Genomic DNA, 23,655 nt, shown 5'->3' on the forward strand with positions numbered 1-23,655 from the left:
ATGTTCCCTGGACACTGGAATGAAACAAGTACTGTTTTCTTGGTTGCCTGGTCTGAGAAGAGGGGGTGAGTGTTTAAGAAGGGTGTGGGAATCAATTATCCCACTCAAGAGACATGCAGGACCAGTGGGTATTGCTGGGATTAGTGTCCATTCTTGTCATGTACTGACAAAACCTCCTGCTGATCTCCTTAAAACCAGGTGTTATTAAGAAGCAGGGCCCACACTGGGGGCCTGTACCTATAGGGTTTTGAATAACTACCCTTTAGGAATGACTGACGAGCTTATATTTAAAAAAAAAAAAAAATGCATTCCTATGCCTTCAAGTGCTCACCTGTATGATTTCTGGAATTATATTCAGCTTGAGTTGAAAGGGAATTTCATGCATACAGAAAGAGGGATGCATTAGAAGTTCAGAAAACTGACAACAATAGATCATAATTTACAATGATAGCCTGCAAAGCACCTTAGCCCAGACTGCTGTGACTAATTCTAATTTGGCTACATCTGTCTTCTGGTGTGGAAACTTTTAAGCAACAATTATTGTTAATTTTTCAACATACTTCCACACCGCTGCAAGCTAACCTGTCACCATCACTCACGCTCAACCCTGGCTTGTGATTATGTGCAACGCAAAAGCTCAATAATTGATGATCTCTGGGAGAGCGATCAGAGGTCTAATATCAAGTGAAACACACCACAGTAATTACCTTGCTCATTCACAATGATCTGTAATTTGGGGTGCTATTTTGTTTAACTGGTCACACAGTAAATAGAAACTTGGCTCGTGAGGCTTGTTGGCCCATATGTTGATGTTTCTGATCTGCAGTGAATGGGTTTGATATTGTTTGAGATTGGGAATGAATAGACTTCATCCCAAACGCTGGCAGGAGCGTTCGTTCCCCAGGTGTAGCTGAGAAAACCTGGAGCCTTCCCAAGTTCAGATACCTCTCTCTTTATGTGCCAGAAAGCAAGGTGTGTGCGGACACAAAAGATGTCAGGTGGTAGCTAAGCCATTGAAAGGTGTTTACACAGGAGTTAAGTAGGGTTGTCCCTGACTAAAGAAATTCTCAGTTGGCTAACAGTCAGTGGATATTATTTACAAATCAAAAAGTCAATTTAGTCAACAAATCTGTAATGCTGCTTTCAGCACATCATTGCATGCTTTCATGCTGCAGTCATGTTAAATGACCACTTTAAATCAAGTGTGTATTTGTGAGTAAAGCTGTGAATATTGTTGTAATGCCAGTAACACATTTTTATTTTTTCATGGAAATTGCTCCAATCTAAACAACTAATAAGTCTAAGTGTAAAAATATTAAATTAAGATGGAGCAACATAACTATTAAGCTTCAGCTGTGAATAGTTCATACAATAATATTGTTTAACTTTAACTTGTAAAATAATTAATTGTTGAATGAAATGAAACTTTGATAAATGATATGCTCATATTATATTTTAGGTACTTACTATTTTGAGTATCTTTCAAAAGCAACAGGGAAAAATAGTGTTTGCATGTTTGAGAATGTTTTCGATGACACTTGCTAAAAGTTTTGGTAATCTCTCTTATGCAATCAAACACGTAGGAAGAGTAAATATTTTTCATGAGCAGGCCTGCCAGAGGGTTCAGATTACTTGCCACAATGATTGATAGTTTGCCAATTGATTTATGGCTTTCAATATGATATTTTGCAAAGTGATTAAAGGTTTCATCTTCAGCTCTTGTGAAACAGCTTTCAGTTACATTTTGCTGAGAAATGTACTTTCTTCATTGTGAACTACAGACGAACTCAACTCAGCGCTTGTGGTTAGGAGAACTGATCATTCTCTTTCAAAGGCAAGACTAGACTGATATTTAACTTCAACAGACAATCTTTAACCAAAATCTACGAAACCTGGACACTTTCTGCTGTATATGATGTCATTTTGACTGTTGAAATCAACACAAACAAAACAGATCCTATACACAGCTATCACTGTTGGACACAGAAGTGAACTAGTTTACAATTTGAGCAGTTTAGACCATATAAGTTTCCATACATTGCAGTGTATAGTATTGTGTATTGTGCTGCCAGTGCTGGATAAAACCAACTTAAGGCTTGCCATTCTGGAAATAAATTGTCACTGACTAAAGGTAAACAAGTTTTCTATCATCCAGTGCAAGCCAGCTCCACTGACCTCAGTCAGCATAAACATTGACTGTATGGCACTTAAACAGCCCAAATGTATCCCATAAATGCCAATCATAAATTAAGACACAGTATACACAGAGAATTTATCTATATGAAATATGAGAGAGAATTCAGAATCAGTGCACTCTGTGGGCATTCCCTTGTTACTCTCTCTCTCTCTCTCTCTCTCTCTCTCTCTCTCTCTCTCTCTCTCTCTCTCTCTCTCTCTCTCTCTCTCTCTCTCTCTCTCTCTCTCGCGCGCGCGCTCCCTTGCTCTCTGCTAATGGGAGGAGCGCACAGCTCCTCTCTGTATAAGAAGTGCTGAACGTTCAACAAGGGATTTTACACAGCTACTCAGGAGAAACGAAATGATCTGCCCTAGAGCCGCAGCAAAATGCTGGATGGACACCTACTCCTGGGATGGTTATCGTTCACAGTTGTAGTGTATCTTCTCAACTTGCCTGGACCAACCGCAGCATATTTCGGGTAAGCACCGGGTTCAAACACACACACACACACACACACACACACACACACACACACACACACACACACACACACACACGCATCCATGATGCTGATCTCATTGATTTGATTGGTTCGTGAAATACAAAGCAGGGAACAACTTTTCTTTTTGGTTTCATTGAAAACTGTCTTTAACATAAACTAACGAGCATAATGTAAAAAATGAAATGAATTGATGTTCATGTGTTGTATCTGCATCCCTGCTTAATATTGCGCGCTGTTATGAGTTGGTCCATGCCGGTGAAGTGTCACTTATCGGTGGTTGTAGCGCTCAGACCGGCGGCCTCACAGCGGGTGGCTGCAGCAGGTTGTCTGGAGATGATTTCGCCTCATTGAAGCTGCTGACAATTCAAAGTACTGTAGACAAGCAGTGTCAGCGAGTAGCCGAGTAGGCAACGAAACCGTCTAACGCAGCAGACACAAGTTAAGTTATTGTATTCAGCCTTGGGTGTAAAGTTTTGGCTGAAGCCCATTTCTGTCCGAGGAAGGTTCACCCCTCTGTTCCCCTGACAATTGGGCCAGCGCCCGCTGTATCTGGCACCCTTGAATGGCAGGTAGCGGTCGTGTGATTATTTTGTTGAAACACTTGTAAAATCATATTCTGAGTCGACTCTGAAAACAGACATGGAGCAAAAGGTGAGTGTATATGCTTCAGCCTCAACAGCTGGTAACAATAAAGCAATCTGACTGACTGAACTGGTGGCCGAAACGTCTGCTCAGCTTGCACAGAAAATTCCCCCATCCAGCATAAACATCACACAGCTCTGGCCGGGGTTTCTAGCGCTCCCACTAAGTTTAAAAACAGTTGGAACACGTGTTGGGAAATTAATCTTAAAAATTTACCGTTTCATGAATCATGTCATATACACAATAATGTTTAATTTTGTAGGAGCGCAAGGGTACATATTTCAAAGTAAGTCATTCCCAGGGAACGCCTTAGATTTTAGGTGTAGCCCACTATGACCTCCACCTCACAACGGCTGCTAATGCGCTGCACTTCAGGTTGTCTGCTCAGATAAACTTCACTTTTAGCTTTCTAAGTGTTGAAGAACAAATTAACATTTACAATTAAGTCATTAAGTCATTCAAAGTAAGTCAGCGGGGCAAGTCGTTGAGCAGCCATGTTTCAGCTGGAACTGAAGAGTTTTGATCCAAAAATGAGATATCTACCATTTGGAAAAAAGTGACACCCACTCATGAACTTTAGGTAATGACCCACCCCTCCCTTTTTGTAAGGTGGCCTTTGCAGTTTCTAAATCACCATCACTCATTTATCCATACAGGGCCAGTCATAGGCTTAACAGTGGCATCTCATAGGAACCACAAGATGTGACATTATCCAGCAGAATCTTGATGTTCTTCCTTTATCACAGTAAAAGACAAATATCTTTGTTGATGGATGTTGTTAGCGCTCCCTCGTGCTGCAAACAGCGCCGGGCCTGGAGCTGAGGCAAATGCCCACAGGCTGTGGAGTGATGACACTTGAAGCCATTCCAGCAGAGTCAAATTTATGGTAGGTATGAGTGCAGCGTGAGCTCCAGGAGTATTAGGTGATAAGGGCATTGTTAGCTGTGAATCTTTAAGGGAACACAGGAAAGCGTCCCCCGAGGGTCTGTTTGACATAATGAAGCTTTAAACTGGTTTGTTAGACCGCAGGGGCTGTTGGATTGGGTTTTACCTTCTCTCTGATTTATAAGCTATAGTATAAGGTATACTGGTATAAGGAAACACATATAAAAGAGGAAAAACCAGACAAAGCAACAAAAGATGGAATAGCAATGATGGCAAGACTTCTTCACTTTCTAGATAACAATCCTGTCTGAATGAATAGGGCTGTCATCGTTTAGAGCCAATGTGTCAACTCTCTAGGTTAAGGCTTGGCTCTCGGATGTTTTAACAAAGTGTTGGCACTCATCTTTGCAGACTGGGTGATGCAAACATGTGGCACCTGTTAGAGCTCTGTATGATGGATCTCGGCCCATCTCACCAAAACTTCACCATCTGTAATACTCACACGAGTATCAAATGCTTTCTCTGTCTTTGCCTCTGTCTCTGTCTCTGTCTGTCTCCCCTCCAGTAGAGTATAATCCTCGAGCAGTGTCGCCCTTGGCCTGCAGTGTGTATTAAAGTTGACGTGCCAAATTGGCGCTCGCATCAACTCTAATGGTTCTAATGGTAATGCGTATTTACTTATTCAGTTAGCACTTGTTTTCAATTCCCTCTGTCAGTCTGTTCTCTATCTCTGGCCTCTGTAGTGCAAAGAGACATGTGGTATTACAATACTCCAGATTTATTATTCCATGGCCCGAGGAGAGGAGAATATGAATGAGTGTCAGTGAATGATTTAGCCCTGCAGCTGAAGAACACGAAACACACTGAAAGACCCTGCCCAGGTGACATAGATACATGCAAAATGTGACTGCCCCATAGCCAACTTCCCAGAAACTCGACACCAGTGACACTCTGCAACAGAGGCCTGCACGACTTTGAGTGGAGAACATACTAACACAAACCTATTCAAATAAATATGCCATGAGCACGAGGCATCCTAGGGCCTCCTGGGTACTGATTTACTCAAAATAGAGGGTCAATGTTGCATACCCAATTTCCAGAGTGCGGTGGAGCGTAAGTGTAACATAAACACAATCTCTCTTGCCCATAGTCTGCGCAGCAGAGGGTGGGGTGGGATTCCTGGCGTAGTCAAGCACCCGCTTAAATTGTCATCCTTTGCCACAAGAATGTGAGCACTCATTTTCTTTCCCTCAGCCTGTTGTGGCAGGTGCTGGTCCGACTAAATCCGTTATCATTAGGGTTACAATCGGAGATGTTCGTGGAGCTTTCATTCTTTGACTTAATAGGTTACAGTACCTTCAGGGGAAATTTTGTGAACTGTCAGAAAGGGAAGTGATTTGTTTGCTCAGTTGACCCCGTCAGGGTTCATGCTGAGGAGTCTCAGACAGTTCCATTCATTTAAATTTGAGTTTTGGTCAAGGGCATGTCATTCTGTGGTCTTGTAAACCATGCTGAATGCGAGCCCTAACACTGAGTCAGGAGTTTGTTTTTATTTAGTTCATGTGCGACATATACAGGAAGGCTGCCCACAGTCATGCAACTGGGATTTACCAATCACTGAGGCACCACATTATCCGGAAGAAGCCAATATAGTGGTTGCTATTACTTGGCACTTAATTATTGCGACAGCCTTAAACACCCTATCATCAGTTTGCTCATGATGCAGTGCTGATGCCCTTTCAGATGGTATTATTGTTTTCAGTGCCCCATTAAGTGAGGCAATAGGCCAAAAACAACATGCTAACAAATGGGATGTGTGTAAATTTACTTAGGAGGAGTGATTTTCAGTATGCTACTGTAAAAGGCTTTTATCACATTGCTGAATTAGTTCCTGATGTATATCAAACACCAATGCATCTTAAAGTTTAAGTAGGTGATTCTCTTTTCTCTGTAGTGAAGCACAGAGATGTAACGATGTTATTTAAGTGGCTCCATGTAAACATTTCCTTTGGTTCCCTCCTCTCCGTCGCCTCCTGTTCCTCGTTTCCCCGCCTCATGTGCGTGCCGGCATCCCTGCAGTGGTTTGTGGCGAGCTGCTGGGTGATTACCACTCATTAGGAGCAGCAGAGTTAGTGTGGGCTCAGGCTGGCGTTGCCTGGCAGACAGTGGTGGCGGGCGTCTCATTACCGGGCCTTAAGGACTGATTAGCCCTGACGTGCAGCAGGGTGGGGAGCGCCGTTGATAGAGGGATTTCCCAACTTCATAGGATATCCTGTGGCTATAGCCACACCTCAAAGGGTATCACTTTACCGTGAAGACAAGAAGATAGGATTCTCTCAGCACTGGCGGTGTGACCATGTAGTCTGATGAGATCACGCAAACCTGGAGGCTTAGATAACAGACCACATGCCCTCTGAAAAAAGACAGCTTTGTTTTCTTTATATTTCTGTTTGATACATCTGGATTTGAGCTAAGCCCTGCTTTGTGAGCGCTCCTGCACTCTGACATCTCAATGGAAAGCCTGCTATGCCCGCGGATTCCACAGGGGGGTGCAGTGTCTTCTGGGAGGGCAGGATGGTCCTCAATCAGCACTTTTTAACGTCTTTGTGTAACCTTAGGAGAGTGGGAAATGAAATGTGAAAACATCAAATTTAAAGGCAGCCAACTCTGTGAAAATAGAATGAAGGAAAAAAAAATGAGTTCCACGTATGCCTAGTTATGGCCAAAATGCATGTCATGTACAAAGTTTCTCTCAACTTTCAGTTTACAGAGCCTCAGCCAAAAATTCACCCCTCTGCACGGAATATCTTGTCTTTTCTAAATTGCTTTTTCTCTGAGTCATGCGCAACATTACTGTTTATTTTATGGGGTGAATCATTTAGAAAATTCTCGAGCTTGGTACACACCTTTGTTATGAAGGTTTCAGCGGTGTCTGTAGTGGGCTGTTATGGGGCTCATACTGTATAATAATATGGTTGTACTGTATATTTTGAAGATTACATGGTTTGGTAAGGCTTTTAAAATGTGTTTGGCCCACTCACATCCGAAGGACTTATGGTTCTGGTGTCATCAGCATGCCGAAGAGACCACAGCTAAGACATATTGGATTTTAAAAGGCCGGCAGCTCCAGTTCAGTCCTACCAGTTAGCTGCTGCACTTCATCGGCGGATAGTCAGCAGAGATGGGAAGAAAAACTCTTGTTGGTAAGACTGTACACACATGATGATCTTTACAGATGCGGTTGGAGACATGGGTAATTTGCAAAAAAGGAAAGCTAATATAGACTCATGATACTTTTAGCGGTCGGGGATTGATGAGATGATGCTAGTTAGTGTGACCGCCATGTCCTGTGTTTTCCATGCTTGACCGCAGGCGAGTTTCCCTGCCTGGTTTGTGGGAATAAGAGAGACATGGCACTTCACATGGGCCAAGATTAGCAAGATTGACAAACCCTCACTTAAAATTTTGGTCCTCAAGAGAATATCTGTCCATCTCTCATGTCTCACTTAGGGGGATTATGATAGGTTTGGTTTCAAATATATCTTTTGTCAATAAAAAGTGAAAAAAAAATCTTTCCACCCCAGCCAACATAAAATATAATCATTTATTAATGTCATACACCTGTTTGTAATGACTTATAATTACACAAAAGATCAAAGAAAGTTAGTCATTAGTGGGTCATACCTTTCCAGAAATGCCTGGTTAGGCTCTTATATATCTGGACGATTATCTTGCATAAACACAACCCTATGGAGGCCTGACCTGACATGCTCTCAGATGTGTGTGTGTTTGCCAAATGGGTGTTATTACACAGACTATAGTTTGCCCCAAAAGGCATATTTATCTGTAAAGCCTGGGCATTAGTTGGAGAATGGACACAGTCTTTATGTCCTAAAGTTACCATGAGCAAATTACCGCAGTGACGTACGCTGACATGCATGGGCCTATAGGCAAGGTGAAAGTTTTCAACTGCAATTAAACAAAAAAAAAAAGGAATTCTTGTCTCATGATTCTCTTGATAATGGCCCATTTTGCGTTCCTCTCAACTGGTTGCTGTTTCCTCAAGTGTCAATCAATTGTCAAAAGTCAGTCATTCTCACTCTAGGTAATAAATGTATCGCTCATGCTTCATTACTTTCTAACTTTAACTGTTACTGTACCTTTCTGTTACATTGCACAAATATAGGAAGGTAGTTCATCATCTGTTCATGTTTTACAGTAAATAAACAATACATCACCTGTTGTGGCCTTAATTGAAGTTATGTGGGCCTTTCAGCAATGCAACTTGAATTTTCATGGAGGAAAAACATAATCTTTTGGTAGTAACAGTAAATAACCGTTAGTAATAGGCCTATGTCTAAACTCAGCCACTTGCATTTGCTGATGCATGGATGGTTGAAAACAGCTGCTGTTTTGTGATTTGTTTTGGCTTCTGTGGTTTGACTTTGCATGCTCGGCTTATTCGCAAAAGTGCTTTTGCCCAGTGTAAAATAAATGAACAAATCTTGCATTGCCAATCTGTAATCTGCGCACACGCTTAAATACCTGCTATCTAGAGCATTACCAAGAATATAGTTAAACTATTAGAGTGTTGTTCTGCTCTCTTACCAAATAATGGTAGTCTGATTCTCGTGTCAGCATGTGCGAATCGGCGAGTATGTGTGCCTGAACGTGTTTGGTGCGTCGGTGCGCTGGTACAGGGGTGCTCTGTGCCATGGTGTAGGCTAGAACAGGGGAGTCATGCGGACACTGCTGCGCGCCCAATCTGTGCCAGTCACACAGTGACTATAACTGAGCTGCTGACCTTAGAAGCCTTGAGTTCTCACATAGCAGTTAAACCTCTTACCATGCCCCACACTCCCATTCCCAAACCCAGAGCCTGTATTCCTACTGCTCAGCTACTAGTGCCGGCATTCACTGCTGTGAAAACTCAGCCAGAAGTTTAGTTGAACAGTACATTTTTTTCTTCTGCTGAGTCTTTGTGAATTGAAAGTTGAAAGAAATAAGTCATCTATATGGATAAAAGGTTATTTTGCGTTTTGTTTAAAAATGAGAAAGAATAGAATTAGGGACACTTTAACTTGCACTGGATTTAAAAGAAAGATTTCCACTGTAACATGTCATTCACAGTGAGAACATTCCCAAAAGCTTCTGAAGATTATCTAGAACAGGAACCTGACCAGGTCAGTCAATTAGCGGCAGAACTCTGACACGTCCTGTGTGGGTTGTAAATGACCAGAAGGGACAACAGATGACATAATGGTTGGTCATATCCTGTTGAGTTCAGCATAGGGGACTTTCCCCTTTATGTTGTGAATAGCGGTGCTTCTAGACTTTGCATCACATTCTCACTATGCGGAAAGGCTCATTACTCAACTAATAATGACTTCAAAGTCGTTCTGTCATGTTACTGTACTGTGTCAGTCACAGCTTGTTAGGGGTAGTCACAACACCCAGTGCTTTCAACCAATCACTAATCTTATCTTAGCCTCATACATAACCGTTTACTCTTTCCCCTATTTCTGGCTTTAATGACATGGGAAACGAACAGTGTCACTACGGCTGGTGGGGGGAAAAGTCCACATATTTCAGTGGAGTGTAGTGCAGATTTTCTCATCTCATCTCCCTCTTGTCGATGCACAATAGCCTGGAGACTCCCTGTACCAGAGAGTCATTTGAGACTGAATCATGGTTTCTTCAATTATTCAAGCCTGAGCTGTGGAACACATTGTCAGCCATAGTTAGAGCGGGCCAGAGGGAAAACACCACACACTCACATTCCTACTACCTCTGGCACGGCCTGGCCCGTGATACACCAGATGGGACTTGGGCAGGGTGGTCTGAAGTTCATCCAACATTTCTGAGAAAAACACACTTTTTTTCCCCCCAAGAGGAGCATTTAAACACCATGAAAGAAGGAGAAAAAAGTGCATGAGAGAAAAAGAGATCAGCACTGGCAACTTTGATTTTCTTCAAAAACTCACCCTTTTATTTTAAGAACAATACCAAGGTTTTTTGTCATGGATAGGTTTTTCTCAGGTGAGCACGGCAGTTAAAGGTAAACTAGTACAGATTATCCATTCCAGCACACATGTTCATGTCTGTCATTGTCTTGTGTTGGTTACCTTTGTAGACAGCAGTGGTTTTGTCTAGAAGAGGCTTTGTTTTGAGCTAACAGCTGGAGGGAATGATTGGCATTCGTTTAGAGTAATTGACCGGTGGGAATAGGGGAAGTTCGGAGAGCTGCCCCATGAGAGGGGGGGGAAGGAGGAGGAAGAGGGAGGGGGGAGGGAGAGGGGGGTCTAAGAGACACCAGACCACACAACCTGCAAGTTCAGGCTGATGGAGAAACTGCGGCTTTTGTGCTTTTCTGCCTGGGCGCGTTCAGCCAGGACTGACTCTTATAGGTGTTGACTTAAGGTAGTAAGTGCACACAAGCACGTGCATGCCAGCACACACACACACACACCACACACACACACACACACACACACACATACATATATATATACATATATATAGACACACAAACTTAGCCACCTGTTAGTCTTGTGGGGTGGAGATGAAGAAAAGGATCACACTGACTGAAATTTACCAAACTACTTTGTTTCCCAAGATGTTCATCCTTATCTCCAAATATGAAAAATAACCGAATGCCGGAAATATGTTTATTGTCTATATTAACTTGCCAAATTCCTTTCAAAACATTAAACTCTTCTTGCTCAACAGGTGATACACCATAGTGAGCTTTTCCACTGGAAACAAATCACCGAAGTATTGATCTCCTCCATGGCAACGGCATTATTCTAGGCAGTCGGAATATTACTTGTTCACAGAATCTGACTTTGAGCGTCACCTCATGTCATGCAAAACCAGTATCTGACTTGGCAAAGGTTGCAGATCCAAAATAACAGTATCTGTGAAAAACAACTAGTATTTGTAAAATTTGCTGCCCTGACTCTGTTTTAGTCCGCTGTCAGTAATATACACTATTTGAACTGAGCTGCCTTTGTTTATGTATGGTTGTGTGAGTTTGTGAATAACACCAGCAGTTACAATGCTTCTTTCTGTTTGCATTTGTAGCTTATACATGGAGTGAGTACTTCATTTAGGCCAAGAAAGTTAAAGTAAAAGTGATATGTTTTCCACTATCTAAGAGGTTAGGTATTGTTATACCTCCACAAGCCACCCTTAACTATTTACATACCAAACCAATGAAGAATGACCAGAATTACCAGCAGCAGAGCACGGCACCACTGAGGGTCACTTCCAGAGCTGTAATGTAAAGCCAGAGAGGGAGTGATGATGGCAAAGTTTAGTAATAGTCAATGATTTCCTCCAGGGATCGACTCTGAGGCTCCACAGTGTGAAATGAGCCATTTTCACTGAGCCCAGCGCATTGGAAAATGTATATAAAGTAAATGTCATGGGCAATGGGAGGTGCTGACAGGTAGAGAGAAAGGACTAAACAAACTCCAGTGTTTCCCAGTGAAAGACAGCGGAGGAGGCAACGAGTGAGATTAGCCGGTTTGAAGGCCCGCGATGCCTGGGAGAAGTGTGCGAGCGAGTGTGTGTGTGTGGAAAAAGCAAAGCTGAGCAAACATCAGCAAGAATCCCACCTCACGTAGGATAATAGTGAATTTTATTATGTCTCTGTTGGTGTTATATTCCATGTGTGATGTGTGTTGCTGTGCCAACACCTCAAACAAAAACAGCTTCAGAAAATGGTCCGTGATATGAAAACATACGGTTACATGTTCTTACATTCTAATGCTATGTGGCGTAGATATAGGTCCCTGCACTTCACCCTGCTCTTTGAATTTCATGTAAGTTTCATTAGAAGCAACTGCAGTCTGCATTTCCCATGCTTCATTGAGAGACTTGTAGCTGTGCTTTTCCATTTTTCCTAATAAAAGTTGCTGCTATGGATCAAAACGGGGGAAACAGAATAATGACTTCTTGACCAAAGTTCAGATTTGTAATGCTTTGTGTGCTTCAGCCACATTTATGCTCCTATCCAATTCTCTCTTCCTCTAAGTGAGTTGAATGAGTTCATTCTGCAGCAGACAGCAGAGTAACCCCTTTTTTTGTGGATCACCATATTGGAATGTGTGGCTATGACCCTTTTGTGTGACAGTATAGGGGCTAACTTTTAATTTAAAGAGGCATGAGTGACATCAGCAATGGTCTTTGTCCATCTAGAAGTGATAGCAAGTCCTTTTACAAGACATAAGAAATAGAATCAAAGCACATCTGTGATACCATTTGACTATCTTCTGGTCTGTCTCTGAGCGGAAACATGCACAAGAGTGAGCCCCGGCCAGTAGCTTCTTCTCCGGAGACCTGGAGTGTTTCTCCATTCTCAACTCTCTCCTATCCACACTTTGCCCCCAGGCCGTCTTCGTAACTGGCGAGAAATCTGCCTTTGTGTGGAAGCCACAGAGACAGTAGCACAGCGATCAGTGTCATGTCATCTTTGGCGCTCCTCCAGCTGCCTTCAGACCGTCTTTACGTCTCAGACAGACAGACGTCATGCAGACAGTTGAGGACTGTCATTTTAATGGTCTCTTGTTTTGGCAGGCATCTGGGCTTTTGGAAGATTTGACACTGATACTTGTTACTATGCATGTCCACCCAGGAATGCGCACGTCATGTTGGTGGTATTGAGTAAATTAAGACTACCACTTGTCAGTTGAATCCCATTGCTAAGCTAAACTTAGTACATGCACACATTTCAATTAATCTTTGTATGTTTATTGAATCTCAGAGGTGCAGGAGCCTGCTGTCTGGTGCGCGGTGGATTTGAGTGATGCCTTGAATTTACTGACGTTTCAAATGGAATTAGTCAGTCATTAGCCTACCGTAGAAATGTTGTGGAACGGTTGTCAGTCATATGTAATATACTAGGTCAACTGGAATTGTTTGTTCTGGCAACTGGAATATCTTTCCTTGGCATTGTTAGCACAGTGTATTTTAACAAAGGATGAAACAATTAAAAGGAAAATGTCAGTTATTCAGAGAGAGCCACATAGTTCTCATGCATTGTGTATGTCTCATACTGTCTGCCTTACACCATACATTTTTTACGCTCTAAAGTGTGTTGGGAGAGCAATCTCTGTCAAGACACAGCTTGCCAGGTTTCCATTTGAAAATTCATAGCTGTCAGACAAGTTTAGGTAAGGCAAACATGTTTTGAAAAAAGGAAACCATTTGACCCAATCTGAAGGCAAATCCTGAAGCCTGCCTCTTTTTACTTGACTGCTTGGATTCTATTCAATTTTCAACCAGGCAATGCATGCATTGTAAAGACAATAACATATAGCATATGTGAAGTCCATTGGTGAGAAACTGAGGACTTGAGGGGAAACACTTCAGTCAGTTATTGGAGTTAATAAAAAAAAATCTCCTGTTAAAGGACTCCTGTGACCGCCTTATGGAGGCTGTGGGATATGAGTGGTGACAAAAGCTAACTAATGAAGTCACAAGTGCAAATATATTACCAATCGACACTTCTGGTACATTAGCTAAACCGTAGTTGTGGACATCCAGCAGGTGCTCTGCACCTTGACAAAATGTTATAGAATAAATTATCTTAAATGGTCAGCTGAAACTCCCTCTCTGTTGTGAGGTTGCCATTCACTGTCAGGTCATTCAACAAGGCTCCTCCAAGAATTAGCAATGGCCCATTTGCTGTGGTTACTCTTAACAATGATCTGGTTGAACGTCTTCTAATTAATTCAACTGTATGTAGGGTTTTTCCTCTCAAGTCACACTTAATCACAAGACCTAAGCTAAAAGACTCCCTTAGGACCTAATGGAAGATCTCTCTCTCACTCTCTCTGTCACACAGACCAGCACTTGTTGCCAGTAACTGTTATGTATGTGTCTATGGAGACATGCAAATGGAAAGTTGTGTGTGTTATGCTTTCTCTTAATTCTCCTTTCAAAAGGATGGAAAAACAAACACGACAACCTAGGTGCCAAACTTTTGATGCCAGAGGGCAGGGCCAGGTCACCTGTGGCAGTGAATAGAAAAGGTTTACTGAATAAATCATAAAACCCTGACTGCTGTATTTTGTCAAGGCAGCATGAAGTGCATCAGGTGAGGTGTCAATATTAGTGCGCAGAAGTGTCATTTCAGGGAATCAAGTCCCTCTGCAAGGGCATATGGGCCGGAGGAATTGTGCTTTTGTGAGTTCTGTAAATCCATTTATTCTTCAGTTTCACTTTAAGGGTGTAAAAGAGGCCAGAAATTACACATAATGAACAACTACCCTGCCAATCCTGTCAGTTGGTGTGACCAAAATGGTCACAGGCTGACAGTCATGTCCCCTGTGTGTGTTTATGAAAGTAATGCTCTGCTTTCCCCATCACAACCTCAGAACGCTGGTCATTGGTTTTGCCAGCTATGTGGCAGACCCCGCTTGTGTGTTTTATATACGCTTCCCTTAAATAAACTGACGAAAGGAGTGCAACTCTACCACATGTTCTCTATACCATGTTTAGAACTGAAACTTGTGCTCATTATATTTCAAATGGATTGCAGCTTTAAGATCCTGAATACTGGACGTTTGTATGGGGATTCTATAATGAGAGTGTAAATCCTGCTGTGTGATCATGTTTAAATCTATACAACGCTGCTGTGAGTGGCATTCCCCCCTCAGGATATGATATAAATATTAAACCAAGTCTCCGCTGACTACTGTTTCACATGCTTGTGGTATGACTGTCACGTTCAGTGTGGGCCATTGTTTTAAATCTGTCCCCTTACCACCCGACTGCTTTAGCAGTCATAATATACATTTCATACCCTCAAACTATAGTGCTTAATACTGTGGCCAGTGAGCTGCCAGAGCCATGACTTGCCGAGGGTGATGGATGGCTAACGGAGACAAAACAGTGAGGAACATTTTGAAAAGAAAGAAGTCTTCTTCCTCTGCTGAGAATTTGCTCGAAACACAGACACGCCTGTGGTGGAGGTAGATCTCAATCTCCGGCAAATGTTGAATTCCCCTGAACATTAACCACTGAACTCAACTTTGACCTGCAAATATGACAGCTGAATTCATTTGAACATTAACCAAACTTTTGAGCATTGTATGCCCCAGCTGCTCTTGCTGTGCTGTTTATGTAGTATATCTTTGCAACTCTTACTGTTTATCCAGGAAGGTCAGCATCCTGCGCTTTATTGGATACTTTATCAAGATGTTTCCACTCCCTCCCTGTACTCTGTTTCAACTGACTGGAGTGTGTGTGTGTGTGTGTGTGTGTGTGATCTCTCCCTCTAGGTTGACAGGTAATGAACCGCTGTCTATCCTGCCGCTGAGCTCTATACCAGAGGAGAACGTGGGCAGGGCCCACTACAAGCTGTGCGACCGGCTCAAACTGGAAAAGAAGCAGCGCAGGATGTGCAGACGAGACCCGGGCGTGGCAGAGACCCTGATGGAGGCCATCAGCATGAGCGCCTTGGAATGCCAGTATCAATTCCGCTTTGAGAGGTGGAACTGCACCTTAGAGGGGCGCCACAGAGCCAATATCCTGAAGAGAGGTAGGGCAGATGAGTCAAACCACATTTTGTGTATCTGAAGACTGAGCTGCTGTAAAATTAGACTTAGTAAGATTTAGAATTTTCTGAGTTTTTACAGCTGCTTCCCTTTCCATTTGGATTCCAAAAGCAAACCTGGTATTTCTCCATTCTCCAGTATCTCATTCGTTGTTCCCCCATGTGCCTCTGCAGGATTTAAAGAGACAGCCTTCTTGTATGCCATCTCCTCAGCGGGCCTAACGCATGCGATGGCCAAAGCTTGCAGCGCGGGGCGGATGGAGCGCTGCACCTGTGACGAGGCCCCGGATCTGGAGAACCGCAAGGCCTGGCAGTGGGGCGGCTGCGGAGACAACCTCAAATACAGCAACAAGTTTGTTAAGGACTTCCTGGGCAAACGCTCCAACAAGGACCTGCGCGCACGTGTGGACATGCACAACACAAATGTGGGCATGAAGGTAAGTGTGTAACATGAGATGATGTTATGTTTTCACATAGAGTGCTCTTACAGGTAACCAAACCAATGACCTTATTTCTCCATGAATTCCTGATGTCATCCCTTTTGAAAGAGGGCACAGTTTTGATAAAGTGCCAGTTCACTTTCCATCAGCAAATCCATCAATCATCAGAACTCAGCCCCTATGTGACTTTGACGATAACCAGTTGTATGACTAGCTAATGACCTGCTTTCAAACGTTAGACTCTGACTTAAGTCGACAGTGCCACTGCAGACCATTATTCATCTCCAGCATAGTGATGTTAGGTAATTACATGGGAGTTTCATTCAGAAAAGAAGACAAATGTTTAGCAGAGGTATTTAATACAATAGTTTTACAGCAATATTTTACTTCCACTGTCATCTTAATTGGGCTTTCATTGAAGTAACAAATCATTTCAAAAACTACTTGAAACGAACAAGTAAAATGAGAGAGTGTGAGTTATAATACACAAATGAAGCAAACCAGGAAGCAAACTCAAAGGGAAACGCGGTTTGGTTTGCTTCAGGGGGTCAGAGTTCATTTGGAGTGGTCACATATAAACAGAAATGCTGGCTAATTGCTCACTTGAATCGGTTAAATGGTGGGAAAATTGTGATAATACAGTACAGGCTAAGTTCAGTGCAATTACATAGATAAAGAGTGGTATAAAGTGCTAATCAATTGTGCACCTTATCCTGGATATACTACCATATCTAAGTTGGAGTTGACTTCTATCCAAGACTCGGCCAAATGACCAAAGAGGAATTTAATATGACCACAATAGAATAACATGGTTAGAGTTTCACAATGCATTCCAGTGGTGATCAAGTTATTAAACAAATACTACAGAATTTCAAGCATGAAAGCTTGAAAAAAAAAAAAATCCCCGAACTAACCAAAATTGATTGAATTAACTTCTAAATTTAGTGAAATCTGAAAGTGCTCATTAATCAATATTTGGTTTTCCCTCTCAGATTAGATAGATAATAGCTTTCGTTTGTGCTTTGGCAAAATTCAACAATTGTTTGTGGTGAGCAAGTGTTTTTTTTCATCTTGGAATTGATTTTAATGGTAAAACAAAAAGAAGAGAGAATGGTCGTAATCTGTCAAGCCAAAGCAAACTGGAGGTCTGGAATCTGTTACTTTTACTTGGGTTTTCTCATATTGTAGCCATTTTCATTTTGGTTTCAAAATGAATTATAGCAGAAGCACACTTCCCAAATGTTAGCAGACATAAACGTCTCCCAAAAGACTAATACATGCTCTTCCTCTTCAGCTGGGCTCTCCAAAATCCAGTGTCTCAAGATATTTTATTTGTGATAAAAGATTTACAACATTGTTTTTGCTCTTTTTTTATTTGCACATGTAGTGAGGTGCACCGCATTTGGGATGAATTCCCATATGGAGCACAAATTTGGAATGTGCTAGCCTCTGCATCCCCCCAACATTTTAAAGCTGACATATCAAATTTTCTTGAACTGCTAGTGTGGTGAATATGCACTTCCTATCCCCCAATCTATTTCACAGTGTGAGAAAAGAGCAGCAGATACCATCCAAACCCCATCCAGACAATGTGTTATTGTCATCGATTTTCACACACTACTTTTAACAGTGTGGTTGATACACAAATGAACTTTGGCTGACCGCAAAGAGGTCAAGTGCTGTTATAATAACGTGCAGTGGTCTTTTTAGCTGACCAGCTCAGAGACTCTTTCACAGGCAATTATGCATGATTTTACAGAAGAAAAGATTTTACTTAGCCTTTCTTTTTCCAGCTGTTTGCATTACTTACTCTCTGTGTTATATCAGAATTGCCACACTGGAAGATTGGGTTGATACATCAACCGAGGGTTTAGACATACAGGATAAGAATAGCGCCCAGTGTCTAAGTATTAACGTCTCCTCTTTCCCAAGGCCGACTGAATGGATCTTTTATTCAAGACTGCTTCTCAGCAGTAACCTCCCCTTACTTATCATAATAACAGTTATTGAGTTTAATCAAAATCTGTCATCCGTGATTATCATAACAAAATCAATCTTTGCTTCCCACCGACTATTATTAATTTGCTCCTTGCTTTGTATGATACACCACTTTTATTTGAAGCCTTAGACACAATGTTAAATTGTTGTCATTCAGTATGATGTCGATGGTAGTTCACAAACAATAAGTGGAGCCTCTGATTTTTTTTTTTTTGGGTATGATATCAAAAATAGAGCAATGAATGTAACATTTTTCCATGGTCTCTTTATATTCTTCCCAAACCACTGCAGTCCACTGCCCAGCCCTAACCCTAATCATGTAATTGTGAGCATATTTGGGTAATTTGGCTCTTTGAAATGCTGCTTACCAAACAAGGGCATATTAAAATACATACTTTTCATTACATTCTGTTGATGCTTCGCGGTCGCTAACAGTGTTGCGCTGTCTCACAACTAGGTAATCAAAGCTGGGGTGGAGACCACTTGTAAATGCCACGGCGTCTCCGGCTCCTGCACCGTCCAGACCTGCTGGAGGCAGCTCTTGCCCTTCCACGAGATCGGCAAGCAGCTGAAGCAGCGCTACGAGACGTCCCTCAAGGTCGGCAGCTCCACCAACGAGGCCACAGGGGAGGGAGAGATCTCCACAGGTCGGGGCCAGCAGCAGCAACAGCAGCAGCAGCAGCAGCAGCAACAGCAGCAGCCCCCGCCCGGCCCCAGCGATCAGATCCCTCGCACCATGGACCTGCTCCACATCGAGGACTCTCCCAGTTTCTGTAGACCCAGCAAGTACTCGTCGGGCACCGCGGCCCGCAAGTGCTACAAGGACAAGAACTGCGACGCTATCTGCTGCGGGCGAGGCCATAACACCCAAAGCAGGGAAGTGACCAGGCCCTGCCAGTGCCAGGTGCGCTGGTGCTGCTATGTCGAATGCAAGCAGTGCACACAGAGAGAAGAGGTCTACACCTGCAAAGGGTAGTCCGGTCGCCTCTCGGCCCCCCTGTGACCTGTGACCATTGCAGCAAGCGGAAGATGGTGGTTTTAGAGAGGAGCGGTCGCTGGTCATTTTGTTCTTGAACAAGGTTTTGCTTCCGCTGTCGGAACAGTGTTCTGCAGACAAAGGAGAGCATGGAGAAGCAATAAGCACTTTGAGGGATTTCTGTGGGTTGGGTTCTGACGTCCTGTGGCCCCCATGGCTGGGGTTTGCAGAATTAAATGCCCCGCCCTTCTCAGACAACAGGGTCAACATCTCAAGCTTTTGGTTGCAGAGTTGCCTTGGAGAGAGAGGCTTCTACTTTCCTATTCAAAATCCAATTGCATCTATCCATGAGAAAACACAGGAGAGATTAGCAGCCGTCTCCAGTTAATGAGGATCCAACACAAGGACAGTAACACCAATAGACTGGCTTTTGGGCCTTGCCCAAAGAAGAATGGTGTGTGTGTGTGTATGTGTGTGTGTTTGTATGTGCATATGTGTGTGTCCTGGTGGTAGATTGTGTGTGTGTGTCTGTGTATGGGTGGGTGGGTGGGTGGGGGTTCAAATGACAACTTATATGGCAATCAAGACCATATACAGAGACTGCTAAAAAGACAGGGTGTAAGAATTATTCTACACGCACATATTTACACTCACACACATTGTGTGTTTGCATATGTATGTAAATAAATTCAATTATATTGTAATGATATTATACAAGCCACTTATCTAACTATGTTAAAACAAACCACTAACCACACAAATGTTTTGTTGTTTGTGTGCTCTCGCTCGTTTTTTTTTCTTAATTCATTTTGACAAGGCCCTTTGGAAAGCAGCACATTTGTGTCCTTTGTCTTGCTGTGGATAATTTATGGATCCTTTGGGACTACTCCTTCACAAGGAGAAAAAATGCTCAATTTTCTTTTAAATCTATTTTTTTTTTTTGCAATAATATGATATAATATGAAGCTGTTGGTAAATGCATGGACAGAAAATAACTTTTTTACCAGTCAGTTTAGGCTCTTGTTGGCCTTGAGCGAACTCAACCAATGTTCAGGGAATAACTTAAACCACTAGACCTATTTGGACAAAAGTGAGTGAAAAATAGTGCAAATCCAAATGAAATTCAAGTTGGAGATGACAGTGGCCTTGTTATTATTGCTGACATCATTGCAGCAGGTGATCACTTGACCAGCAGACGGTCCGCATGTGACTCAGATAGCCATCGGTAGAAAATTTGTATACATACCATTTGCTGTGGCTCCGCGGAGCCTAAATCTACTTAATAGGATTTTTTTTTTTTACTTTTAATACTTTAAGGTTGTAAAGAAAACTGTGGAGAACTGGAGGAATGTAGCCCCCTACCATTTCACATCCTTCCTTCCTGTTCAGCAGCCACAGTTTGATTGAGCCATATTCAACATGTAGACATGCACCACATACAGTAGGTATTGCAGTGGTCAATCCAAACAGCGAGGGGCAGCTGAGACGGAAATCTAACTTGACATGTCTGCAAAATTGCTCAAGTGAAGACGAATGCTTAAGCCTCATAACTAACATAAATATATTTTATAAGACTAATATTTCCATAATGTGTTGCTCAAACTGTTTGATGTCTAAATCCAAACATTGGGCTTTTGAAAACAAATTGCAAATGTGCTGTCTTCTTTCAGAAGTCAGTGAAGTTGTTGTAACACATGAGCTGATTTGCTTTTTAATATTATATATTTGTTGCCTGCCACACAAGCAGTTAACACAACGCAGCATACTGAACCCTGCCGTACAACTACAGTGACAATTCAACACATGACTGTTCAGTCAAAGGAGAGATGAGTTTATAATTTTCTGAGAAATGCCTCTGTACACACACAAACAACAACAGACAACAATATTTCATTCTGTTTCTCAGCACCTAGTTACTGGGAACATTATGTTAAATGCTATAAGATATAGGACCTTTTTATGCCTTGTTTTAGATGGGTGTGAATTAACTACTGAGTGAGGGACCCAGCTTTGTATTATAGCGCCATTCACGCACTGAAGCCCAAAAGCCCTTTAAAGTATTTAAAGATCTGTATTTATGGATATATACAGTGCAGTGCAGAATCTTTTTGTAAATAGCAAAGGTTTATTCTCCTGTGGTATAGAGACAAGAGTGAGGCACATGTTCAAATCTCACAGGCAATTGAAAACAGAAATTGGTAGCAATAACAACGTTGGAGCAAGACACTTAATTCTGGGAAAATTAGCAAGCTAGTGGTGTACTACTATTGATGCATTGGCTAAGGGTAATCATGAGTATGGTGTACACAGCTGCTGCAAACTTGTAAGAGATTGTAATCATCAATGAGTGAAACTCGAGTGCCAATGCCAGTAGATACAGCACCATGCCAAACATCCTTAAAAGTGGCTTTGACCGCAATTACTTTACAGACAGTTTTGTCTGAGTCTTTAAATATGATTATCACAAGATTTCTATTTGAAATTGAACCACCATCCTTGACAGCGAAATCATGCTTCAGGAAGAGAGCCTGGCATGGGTTATTTGTCCTGAGGAGATGAATTCCAAGCATTTTGATATGAGGAGGCATGCCAAATAAAGACTGGTCAAAACATATACATAGAACTTTGCACGCTACATGGAAACCATAATAGCTATGCTGAGAGTCGAAGCATAAATGCCTGCTTCCCGCAGCTTTTGGTGTGTGTATTCTCCACACACTCCTCGGCCCAAGACTGAGGTTCTCTACTATTGAATGGATTCAAAATGGTAAACAGGCATGACAGGAATACCAGATGCACACCGAGTGCATTTTTTTGTTTGTTTATAGATTGTACATAGGCCTAAAATTTCTCCAGAGAAAGAAGAGCATGATGCAGCAGTCGGTCCTAGATGTTGCTGTCACAGTCCTCCATATTTTCAAATCCATAACTCTGCACTGTTTAGTTGTCAGTGGATCATGTACAAAATTCTATTTTGTAGAAAAAATAAAAGATAAATTATTTTTAAATATATTATGAGCATGTGTTTAGTGTAAATAACGTCAAAGTCTAAACTGATTTTATATCCTGTATTTTTTACTCTGTTTTTCTTTTGGCTTGTATGGGTGTTTGTTTCTTTTGGGGTGGAGGCTTCAAGAAGCAGTGTATACTTTGAACATGTTTCAACATGTTTTCCAATGTTTTTCAACATGTTTTCACATAGATATCTCAAACGTTTGCCGTTATCTAAGCACAAAACAAATCCTAACAAATTCAGTCTCAAATCAACTTTTGCTGTCCCATATTCACACAGCTTGCATAAGACATTTCTGAAGGTATTCAAACAAAATCACAAGCATCAATAGTATTTTTGTAGGATTTAATCTGTTAGTATGATCTAATATTTTGTCAGAAGGGTATGGCCTTCTAATGTTGGTTATTCCCATCTATAAAGGTATGAACTGATGATGATGATAATGATGTTTTTAATAACATTTTTTAACACTTGCTGATCTTTATCATGGTTACATGAACCGTATTCCTGTACCTAGATTGCATCAAATGGTCAATGCTGAGTGGTTTATGCTCACCTTACATGTTACATGTGCATTTTGTTAGGATTTGTGCTGTGCTTGTAAAAAAAAAAAAAACACCAACCATGTATTGCCCTTTGTGATGATACTACACCAACAAAGCTTTGTCCATTGTTCACTTATTCATGTCTTATGGGAACCCTAAATTATTTTCCTCTACCTCATGTGTATAGCTTGTAGGTATAAACAGATCACAAATGACTGGTAAGAATGTATTTAAGTTATTTAACATCTTTGTATAACAAAGGCGAAAAAAATCTGAAATAATAAATGAATTTTTAAATTATTTCATGTGTGGTTTCATTCTTCAGTGGTGCTTTGATCATTTACAGTACATCATACCTGGAAGTCATTATTTACACTCAAATAATAATCATTGATGAGCAGTTGTGCATTTTGATGCAATACAAAGTTCTTCATAAATGAGCAGTGGGTGCAGCAGATTTCAAGCTTTAACAAATACATTTAACATTTAACAGTGTTACCCTTAGAGGATCAGCTAGCTGTGACCCACACTCAGACGACCAAACTTTGCCTTTTGGAAATGTTGAAATGTCGAAGTGGCTGCCAAGAGAGGTAATATTCACCACACGTATGTGACCTCGGTGTAATTAGCACTAGATAGGCTCTCCCTTTACTGCAGGCCTCCAGCTGGAAACAGAAAATCAGCACACACTGCTTGGAATAGATTTTCTGCCCTACCACAGCAGCTAATTGATTTGAATGTGGATTATAGAGGACATAAACTATGTGGACTCTACTTTTGGTTGTCATTCACACATTTCAGACCACCAGCTGAAAGAAATTCAGTGAGAGAGACTAAAATCTTCCAAAAGAAACTGTCTGTTTATGGTTTTTCCCATTGTCCCAGCGACAAATAGAATGAGAAAGCAATGGGAAG

The 23,655-nt window shown here is 41.7% G+C and overlaps 1 protein-coding gene across 1 annotated transcript; it reads left to right on the forward strand.

Moving 5' to 3' along the window:
* The first annotated feature begins 2,533 nt into the window (after positions 1-2,533).
* Positions 2,534-19,691, forward strand: wnt9a (wingless-type MMTV integration site family, member 9A). Its single transcript, XM_071926525.2, has 4 exons — positions 2,534-2,654; positions 15,494-15,753; positions 15,943-16,205; positions 18,664-19,691. Exons 1-4 carry the CDS (start codon positions 2,563-2,565, stop codon positions 19,180-19,182), a joined length of 1,134 nt encoding a protein of 377 aa, XP_071782626.2. The 5' UTR covers positions 2,534-2,562; the 3' UTR covers positions 19,183-19,691.
* The last annotated feature ends 3,964 nt before the right edge of the window (positions 19,692-23,655 follow it).

The sequence above is a fragment of the Centroberyx gerrardi genome, chromosome 13 (assembly GCF_048128805.1).
Source record: "Centroberyx gerrardi isolate f3 chromosome 13, fCenGer3.hap1.cur.20231027, whole genome shotgun sequence".
Taxonomy (NCBI): domain Eukaryota; kingdom Metazoa; phylum Chordata; class Actinopteri; order Beryciformes; family Berycidae; genus Centroberyx; species Centroberyx gerrardi.